The following is a 9,843-nucleotide window of genomic DNA, read 5'->3' as shown; positions in this document are numbered from 1 at the left end:
AAAAAAAAAAAAAAAAAAAAAAAAAAAAAAAAAAAAGACTCAGGATAGGAAAGGCAGGTTGAGACGAGACAGACCTGAGACAGAGCGGATCAGGGACCGAGAATGGAAGGGTGAGAGGGCAGGGACAGCTGAGGCCGAGGCCACCTGTAAGACGGGGAGATGGAAGACAAGGAGAGGAGCAGATGGGAGGACCAGGACCCAAGAGGCCGGGAGAGGCTCAGAGATGGAGATGCCGGAACAAAGGCCAGACGCTGAGGACAAGAGGGGAAGCAAGGAAGGGAGGTGGGGGCGCGAAACGACTGGAGCCGCATGGGGAGAGAGACTGTGCGAGGCAGGGGCGGCGGGTGCTGGGCGGTGACGTGGGAAGCAGGCATCCAGCAGAGGAGGGAGGTCACACAGAGGCGGCCCTGGGCGAGGGGACGGAGGGGACCCAGGTGGAGGATGCCCAGGGCTCCAGCCTGCCTTTCACCCTCTCTGTCCGCTCCCCAGCCCAGCCCAGGTCTCCCCCTGGGGTTTATTGTGATGGGTAGGGGATCCTGCAGCTGGGGCCAGGCCCCCACCCGGGTGAGACACCGGTCCCCTGCCCCGTGTTTATCCCAGGCTGCAGGGGAAGCGGGTCAGGGCGCGAAGGGGAAGCAGGTCAGGGGAGGGAAGGCTTCTGGAGGCAAAGGCCTCTCACTCACCTTTCTTCTCCCAGTACGAGAGCAAGCTGAGTGGCCTGAAGAAGCCCCCAACACTTCAGCCCAGCAAGGAAGCCTGGTGAGTCCACACCCCACCCTTGCACGCCTGCCCTATACTTTCCAGAGACCTGGGGAGCATGGGGCCACCCTCCAGAAGCGGGGTTGGGGGACCCAGTTGCCAAGCCCAGCTCTACCTCTTGCTAGCAATGTAGTTCCCTCATAGACCCTCAGTTTCCCCTTCTGGAAAAGGGGGTGGTAATGGGGGTGACCAGAGGGTGGTGGAGGGAGGGTGAGCTGTGACTCCGCCAGGCTGGGGCTCAAGAGGGCAGCAGTTTGGTCCGTCCTGGTTGTTGCTGTGCCCTCTGCATCTCCCACATGGCGGGGCATGAGCCCTACTGGGTGGGGTAAGTGAGTGGGTGGACATGGCTGTCGGGAGGGTGATGGGGGGCGTTTGGGAATGGATGGATGGGAGTCTGGGTGGATGGACGGGTAAATGCTGGATGCCTGTCTGCCCTCTCTCCTGCCCTCCTTCCACCACCAGAGTTTTTTGTTTTGTTTTAGGGGGGTTTCTTTGAGCCAGAGTCTCACTCTGTCACCTAGGCTAGAGTGCAATAGCAATGTTGGCTCACTGCAACCTCCGCTTCCCGGGTTCATGTGATTCTCCTACCCCAGCCTCCCAAGTAGCTATGACCACAGGCACCCGCCACCATGCCCAGCTAATTTTTGTATTTTTAGTAGAGACAGGGTTTCAGCATGTTGGCCAGGCTGGTCTTGAACTCCTGGCCTCAAGTGATCCGCCTGCCTCGGTCTCCCAAGGTGCTGGGATTACAGGTGTGAGCCACCACGCCCAGCCCACCATGAATGTTTTTTAAAAACATGTAAGGCTGTGGGGTGGAAGTTGCAGTGAGCCGAGATTGCGCCATTGCACTCCAGCCTGGGTGACAGAGCGAGACTCCATCCTCCCACCAAAAAATATATATATATATTTATATATATTGTGGAGACAAGGTCTTACTATGTTGCCCAGTCTGGTTGGTTTTGTTTTTGTTTTGTTTTGTTTTGTTTTTGGAGACCAAGACTCATTTTATCACCCAGGCTGGAGTGCGGTGGTGCAATCTCGGCTCACTGCAGCCTCTGCCTCCTGGGTTCAAGTGATTCTCCTGCCTCAGTCTCCTGAGTAGCTGGGATTACAGGTGCCTATTTTTTGTATTTTTAGTAGAGATGGGTTTTCATTATGTTGGCCAGGCTGGCCTTGAACTTCTGACCTCAGGTGATCTGCCCATCTCGGCCTCCCAAAGTGCTGGGAGTACAGGTGTGAGCCACCATGCCCGGCCGAGGTTGGTCTGAAACTCCTGGGCTCAAGCGATCCTCCCATCTTAGTCTCCTGAGTAGCTGGGACTACACGCACGTGCCACCACACTCGGCTAATTTTTAAATAATTTTTGTAGAGACAGGGTCTTGCTGTGTTGCCCAGGCTGATCTTGAACTCCTGGGCTCAGACAGTCCTTCTGCCTCGGCCCCGCAGAACGCTGGGATTGCAGGCGTGAGCCTCTGCCTAGCCTAGGAGTGTAGATTAAGTCCCCACTCAGTGCCCAGGCCTGAGCCCCATGTTGGGAACACAGGTGTAAGTGACACAAAGTCCCTGCCCCCATAGTACAGAGAGGCTGCTGGTTTTTAGCCAAGTGTGGAGTTGGAGCCTGCCTGGTGGGAGAGACAGTCACACGGCCAATAGACATAATCCACTGTAACATGGGCTACAAAAGCGGCCCGGTGAGAAGACAGGATCCAGTCTCCCTCCCTCCCTCCCGAAGGCTGCACTTAGGAGGAGGCAGGGTGGAGCCACACTGGCCCCAGGTGGCAGGAGGCAGAATAGCAGCTTCCAGGCTCTGGCCTCCCGCTCTGCTCTTCCTCCTTTATGTGCTTTGGGAAGGAGTGACTTCACTTCACTTTCTCCACCTCACCTTCCCCTTCTGTAAAATGGGGATAGCGATAGTACTGCTTTGGTCGGCCCCAGGGACTCAGTGAGACGGACCAAGCACGTTCAGCACATGCGAACACCGCTGCCCAAGTATTCCCCTTCCCTCTGTTGTGTTCAGTTGCGGTCTGGGCTGAGGGTTCAGGGACTTCCCCTGGCCCTCACCTGCGCACCGCCCTCCCCACCCCGACCCTCCGCCGTGTGTGGTCTCTCCCCTCTCCACCCGCAGTTTCCTGGAGCATTTGCACAAACACCAGGGCTCCGTCCTGCACCCCGACTACAAGACGGCCTTCCCCTCCTTCGAGGACGCCCTGCATCGCCTTCTGCCCTACCATGTCTACCAGGGCGCCCTCCCCTCCCCCAATGACTACCACAAAGGTGAGGCCTCCCCAGGACACAGCCTTATATGTCCCGGGGGACCCCAGCCGGTGGGGCGGGGCACTGCCAGCGTAGAGTTGTAGGTGCACGGTGTGCTGTGCTGCCCTGCCCCGCCGTCCTTCCTGCGCGTCTGTGGCCGCCCCCAACATCTCCGCCCTTGCCTCTCTTCCCTTCCTTGCAGTGGATGAGGAGTTTGAGACGGTCTCCACGCAGCTGCTGAAACGCACCCAGGCCATGCTCAATAAATATCGACTCCTGCTCCTAGAGGAGTCCCGGGTAGGGTCAGAGTTGCCTTCCTCGCTTCTGGGCTCTTCCCCGCTGGGACGCTGCCCCTTTCCCTCGCCCGCTCTGGGCAAGGTGGAGCCTTCCACCCCTTTTAGCCCCGGGAGGGAGGTTGGGAGGGAGGCGTGAGCTCCGATCACAAGGACAGTTTGGACCCTGTGCGCATCGTCCCCATCGCTCTCGCCCCTTCCGCCTTCTTGCTGGTTCACTCGCACGTCTTCTCTTCCCCCTACCCCAGAGGGTGAGCCCCTCAGCGGAGATGGTAATGATCGACCGAATGTTCATTCAGGAGGAGAAGACCACCCTTGCCTTGGATAAACAGCTGGCCAAGGAGAAGCCAGGTGAGAGAGGGTAGTGAGAGGGGGGAGGGAGAGGTGCCCCCACCCCACCTGGGCGGAAGAGTTAGATTCCGGGTGGGGAGTAGGTGTGTGGCCCTACCTCACTCCACCACTAGGAGGCGCCCCAGCCCCGCCTTGCTACTGCGGCTGGGCCTCCCCTGACCTCCCGCCTCCCAGACCAGAAAGCCCACATCCATCTTCCTCCATCCCTGTGTGTCCCTTTCACGAACCCCGACACCCTAGGATGGGGGGAATATTCTGCCACCCCCGTGGGACAGAAAACGGGAGAGCAGGCTCCTAGGTTGCAAAGTATATAAGGTAGCGCCTACTCTTGGGTGCCAGTCCTTTGGGGACTCTGAGAGTGAGCGCCTCCTTAAGTGTTGCACCTTAGGCGGCTCGCTGGCCTCACTCTAGTCTCCTGTCTGCAGGAAACGGTACAGGCAGATCCCAGCTGCCAGAGTTTTTAGAATATTCCCTTAGCCCTCACCTGCATTCCAACTCCAGAGCTTCCCTTGAAAAAACATGGTCAAAAAACATGGTCCCTGCTTTCTGCTGCCAGGCCCAGGCTTTTCACCTGGAGCTCTGGACCTTAATTTTGAAAACGTAGTCATTGGTACTTAAATGGGTGCAAAGGGGTGGCCATAGTGAAGGAGGGGCTGGGAGCGAGTCTGAAGTCTCTAGGGTAGGAGAGGAAGGATAGTTCGGTGGTTAGGGGTTCGATGCTGGAGTCTTGGTTCAAACCCTGGCTCTGCTACTTACTGACTGTGTGACCTTGGGCAAGTTACTTACCTTCTCTGTGTCTCCGTGTTCTCATTTTGTAAAGTGGGGGTTTTGATGATCAGTTTACAGTCCCTTATCTGATACCACTGGGGCCCGATATGTTCTGGAATCTTTGCTTTTAGAAAGGCGATGAGCTACCTAGATGCTATCTTCTGATTTACCCCCAGTGGGTTTGGGGAAGCACTCTGTGATCAAACACACTTCTGGAGTGAAATCGATGGGTATCCAGAGTAGTTGGGATAAATCAAGACCATAAATAACCTCATGCAGCCGGGTGCGGTGGCTCACACCTGTAATCCCAGCACTTTGGGAGGCTGAGGCTGATGGATCACCTGAGGTCAGGAGTTCGAGACCAGCCTGGGCAACGTGGTGAAACCTTGTCTCTACTAAAAATACAAAAATTAGCTGGGCGTGGTGTCTGGCACCTATAATCCCAGCTACTTGGGAGAGGCAGGAGAATCACTTGAACCCAGGAGGTGGAGGTTGCAGTGAGCTGAGATCATGCTACTGCACTGCGGCCTGGGCCACAGAATGAGACTCTGTCTCAAACAACAACAACAACAAAAACACCTCATGTCATTTCAGACCAGATTTTGAAATTAGATACTTCTTAACCCCATTTTTAAAAAGTTATATATATAATTAGAGCAACGCTGTCCAATAGAACTTTTCTATTTTATTTATTTATTTGTTTGTAGAGACAGGGGTCTCACTACTGTGCCCAGGAAGGTCTCAAACTCCTGGGCTCAAGCGATCCCCCTGCATTGGCCTCCCAAAATGCTGGGATTACAGGCGTGAGCCTTGCTGTATATTCTCTTCATTCCCTTAAGTCTGAATGAGCCCCAGGTGGTTCGTGGCTGCTGTGCCAGACACAGTGGTTTAGAGTTGGGGGAATTTGGGCCTTGCTGAAGAGGGTCTCACCCAGCCTGTCCTGAGGATTGGAGGGTCCAGGGTGCGGTCTGGTGCCTGGCAGGTGGTAGGTGCTTACCGCACACAGCTCCTCCCAGCTTGGTCGCGGGGGGCCTTGACCTAATCCCGTGGGTTTTCTTTGCCCCGATTCTGCAGATGAGTACGTGTCTTCTTCCCGCTCGCTCGGCCTCCCCGTCGCAGCCTCTTCTGAGGGTCATCGGCTCCCCGGCCACGGCACCCTGTCGTCTTCAGCTCCCGGGACCTCCGCCCAGCCCCCTCCACACCTGCCCACCAAGCTTGTGATCCGGCACGGCGGGGCAGGCGGCTCCCCTTCGGTCACCTGGGCCCGGGCGTCGTCCTCCCTGTCCTCCTCCTCCTCCTCCTCCTCCTCTGCCGCCTCCTCCTTGGACGCCGACGAGGATGGCCCCATGCCCTCCCGCAACCGCCCGCCTATCAAGACGTACGAGGCCCGGAGCCGCATTGGGCTCAAGCTTAAGATCAAGCAGGAAGCCGGTCTCAGCAAAGTCGTGCACAACACGGCCCTGGACCCTGTGCACCAGCCCCCGCCTCCCCCCGCCGCCCTCAAGGTGGCGGAGCCCCCCCACGGCCGCCGCCGCCCACCGCCGCCCACGGGCCAGATGAATGCACGGTGACCACCCGCCGCTGCCGCCCCCCGAAGCGCAAAGCCCTGGGCACCACCCCGCACTTTCCGGCCTCCACTGCGTAAGATCTACCGCTGAGAACGTGGGGGGCCCTGGCGCGCCAGAGGGGACGCCCGCGGCAGGGCCACGGGGAGGCAGCCAGCGCCGCTTGCCCGTCCAAAGTTGACGAGGCCACCAGCGGTGCTCATCCGCGACGCTGCGCGGCCGTGGAGGATGAGTTGTACCAGCGTATGCTGAAGGGCGCCCCGCCAGAGCCCGCAGCAGCGGCCGCCCAAGGCACTGGGGACCCCGACTGGAGCGCCCCGCACTGCCCCCTGCAAGCGGCCAGCAGAGTTCGCCAGATGTGGGACAGGCCAGCTTCTCCAGCGGACAGCCCGCAGGAGGACACGCCACCGGAGGCACCTGGCAGAGCGCCATCGACATTATCCTGAAACCTCAGCCAGGCCCCCGCCGGACGGCCGCGCCCCCGTACGGCCCACGCTGCCTGCCCCGGCCGGCACGCCCGCCTCCCCGCCGCCCCTGCACAGGCCCGAGGCCTACCCGCCCTCCAGTCACAACGGCGGCCTCGGCGCCAGGACGTTGACCAGATAACACCGGGCCGCCTCCCCTTCCCTGTCCCCACCTCCCGCAGACGCCAGCCGGGTGTCCGCCCTCAGCCTCCTGGGGACTCGAGCCGGGGATCCCCTGACGGTTTTTCTTGCCTAAGTTATTTGAGTCACAAAGGCCTCCTTCCCTGCTGCCTGCTTCAGCTGGGTTGCTGGGGGGGTGGGCGTGGATTTAGGGGAGGGGGCTGTGATGTAAGACGCCTCCCCTGCCAAAGGAGGGGCAAAGTGGTGTGTCAGTTCCTGTTTCTTCCCGCTTCCTGGCACACTCTGCTCCTCTGTCCAGGGGACACGCGCGTGTGTTTGCCAGGGATGGGGCCACCAGGTTGATGCCAACGCTCCGGGTGCCTGTCTTGTCCATGTGGCTTCTCAGATGGTGGAGGGTGCTGGGAGCTGGCAGGGTCCTTCTAGACAGTCTCAGCCTCTTCCCACCGCCCCCAACAGGCTGTCAAACAAAACCAGAGAGGGGTGGGGGAGCCAGCTTCCCAGCGCGCTGTGCCCGCAGGCACCTGTGTGACATCCAACATCCACACGTCCAGCTCCGTGACCCGTGTCTGTGTGTGTGCGCAAGTGAGTGAGAGATTTCAAACGCCCTCACCCCTCGACTTTGAAATCTGAGCAAAACAAGAAACTAGGGTCTTCCTCTCCCCTGACCCCCTCCCCAGCTAGTCTTCCCTCTGTTCTTCCTGCCTCCAGCCGCCCGCGCCAGATTTTGAAATCTCGGAGACAAAACTAGTACTGTAAGATAAATTTTTTTGTACTGTATTTATTGTGTATAACGATTTTTTTAAAGGAGAATTCTGTACATTTAGAACTCTTGTAAATTAAAAACCGATCCTTTTTTTAAAACTGTACTCATGCCGCCTTGGCCCATTGCTTTCGGGTGTTTGAGAATGGGGGAGTGTTTGGATCTGGGGTTGTGAGGCCTTCTTCCCCGTGCATTTGTGGAGCACCTGCTGAGTACCAGGCCCCGTTCTAGACTCAGGGGGTTCAACGTGAACAAGGCAGACAAAAGTCCCTGCTAAGCCGGTAAGCTGACTTGTTAGTGGGGAAGGCAGGTGGTAAACAGCTAAGCCAGATCCAGCCAATTCTTACTTCTGTTAAGGTGCTATGATCTCTGCATATACTCGGAGAATTAGTGAATACTGAGCCATTTCCCCCAGGGAGACAGGATTAGGTTTCTAAGGGCCTCTGATCGCCACATTTTGGTCAATACATTAGTTTACGTGTATTGCTGTTTAAAAACACTTCTTAATGTATTTTTGAGATGGGCTCACTCTGTTACCCAGGCTGGAGTGCAGTGGCACGATCGTGGCTCACTGCAGCCTTGACCTCCCAGGCTCAAGTGATCCTCCCACCTCAGCCTCCCAAGTAGCTAAGATTATAGGCGCACCACCATGCCTAGCTAATTTTTTTCATTTTTTGTAGTGATGGGATCTCACTATGTTGCCCAGGCTGGTCTGGAACTCCACGGCTTGAGTGATCCTCTGGCCTTGGCCTCTCAAAGTGCTGGGAATACAGACGTGAGCTACCATGCCCAGCCCTAAAGGTGCCTTTTTTCATTTATATTGTTGATTCATTCACATCGGAGTCATGCCAACAGCACTATAACTGGAACCTGGAGGAAGCTTATGTCACAAATGTATTTTATCTTTTCTCCAAAGGCACATCACAGCTTCTTGCACTTTAAGGTCACTAGATTGCACTTCAGCTCTATGCATGTGGCCATTTTGAACAATGAGTCACCAACAGAAAGCACAAAAATGTGAAAAGTGTGGGACTAGATACACCAAAAAAAAGGACGCGTGTTTATGGCACGAGAGCCAAAACAGAGGGCAGAATGTCGCCTTATTCAACCTCAGCTGGGAACGTGTGTTGGGCAACTTGATATTTTGCAGCCCTGTGTGTGTTGAGATTCTTGACTTGGGGGTTACAAAGAAGTTTTGATGAGCAGATAAATGTACAAATATGATATTTGCAAATAGCGAGGGTCCACTGTAAATGTGTATAGTGTCAGATGCCCATATAAAGAAAAATCAGGCTGGGCACGGTGGCTCACACCTGTAACCCTGGCACTTTGGGAGGCCAAGTCGAGCAGGTTGCCTGAGGTCAGGAGTTCAAGACCAGCCTGGCCAACATAGTGAAACCCTGTCTCTACTAAAAAAAAAAAAAAAAAAAAGTACAAAAATTAGCTGGCATGGTGGTATGTGCCTGTAGTCCCAGCTACTTGGGAGGCTGAGGCAGGAAAATCGCCTGAACCCAGGAAGGCTGAGGCAAGAGAATCACCTGAACCCAGGAGATGGAGGTTGCAGTGAGCCAAGATTGTGCCACTCCAGCCTGGGTGACAGAGTGAGACTCTATCCCCCGTCTCCCCCCGCCAAAAAAAAATAATAATAAAGAAAAAAAAATCATGCTAGGTGTACTAGTCCCCTCAAGTTGCTATAACAAAATGCCCCAAATAGGGCAGTTAAAACAGCAGATATTTATTCTCCAACAGCCCTAGAGGCTTGAAGTCTAAAAACAAGGTGGCAGCAAGGCCATGCTCCCTCCAGAGGTGCTAGGGGAGGATCCTTCCTTGCCTCTGCCAGTTTCTGGTGGTCCCAGGTGCTCCTTGGCTTGTGGCTGAATCAGTCCAGTCTCCGGCTGACTTCCCACTGTGTCTCTTCTCTTCTAAGAGCATCAGCCATATTGGATTTTTGCCCGTCCTACCAGTATGCCCTTGTCATAACTTAATCATATCTGCAAAGGCCCTGATCCCTTCTTATTTTCCTTCTAGCTTTTTCTTTTCTTTTCTTTTCTTTTCTTTTTCTTTTCTTTCTTTCTTTCTTTCTTTTTTTTTTTTTTGAGACTGAAGTCTTGCTCTGTCGCCCAGGCTGGAGTGCAATGGCGTGATCTTGGCTCACTGCAACCTCCGCCTCCAGGGTTTAAGCAATTTTCCTGCCTCAGCCTCCCGAGTAGCTGGGACTACAGGCATGTGCCACCACGCCCTGCTAATTTTTGTATACTTAGTAGAGACAGGGCTTCACTGTGTTAACCAGGATAGTCTCAATCTCCTGATCTCATGATCTGCCCACCTCAGCATCCCAAAGTGCTGGGATTACAGGCATGAGCCACCACGCCCAGCCCTTCTAGCTTTCTTCAGACCAGAGACCCTGATTCCAAATAAAATTACATTCACAGGCACTAGGGTTACGACATCAGCATATATTTTGAGAGGACACAATGACTCAATCTCTA

The 9,843-nt window shown here is 55.6% G+C and overlaps 1 protein-coding gene across 1 annotated transcript in view; it reads left to right on the top strand.

Annotated features, from left to right (window-relative positions):
• BICRA (BRD4 interacting chromatin remodeling complex associated protein) overlaps positions 1–7,460 on the top strand; it is a 99,883-nt gene extending 92,423 nt beyond the window's left edge. Inside the window, 9 exon segments of the mRNA XM_017888868.1 lie at positions 570–759; positions 2,885–3,033; positions 3,215–3,309; positions 3,554–3,656; positions 5,499–5,991; positions 5,993–6,143; positions 6,145–6,307; positions 6,310–6,488; positions 6,491–7,460. Of these exon segments, the coding sequence (XP_017744357.1) occupies positions 570–759; positions 2,885–3,033; positions 3,215–3,309; positions 3,554–3,656; positions 5,499–5,991; positions 5,993–6,143; positions 6,145–6,307; positions 6,310–6,488; positions 6,491–6,595 (1,628 nt within the window). The 3' untranslated portion in view covers positions 6,596–7,460.
• The last annotated feature ends 2,383 nt before the right edge of the window (positions 7,461–9,843 follow it).

Source organism: Rhinopithecus bieti, unplaced genomic scaffold, assembly GCF_001698545.2.
Source record: "Rhinopithecus bieti isolate Rb0 unplaced genomic scaffold, ASM169854v2 scaffold_574, whole genome shotgun sequence".
Taxonomy (NCBI): Eukaryota; Metazoa; Chordata; class Mammalia; order Primates; family Cercopithecidae; genus Rhinopithecus; species Rhinopithecus bieti.
Note: the sequence above shows the minus strand (reverse complement) of the source record. Positions and strands in the feature narration are given on the sequence as shown.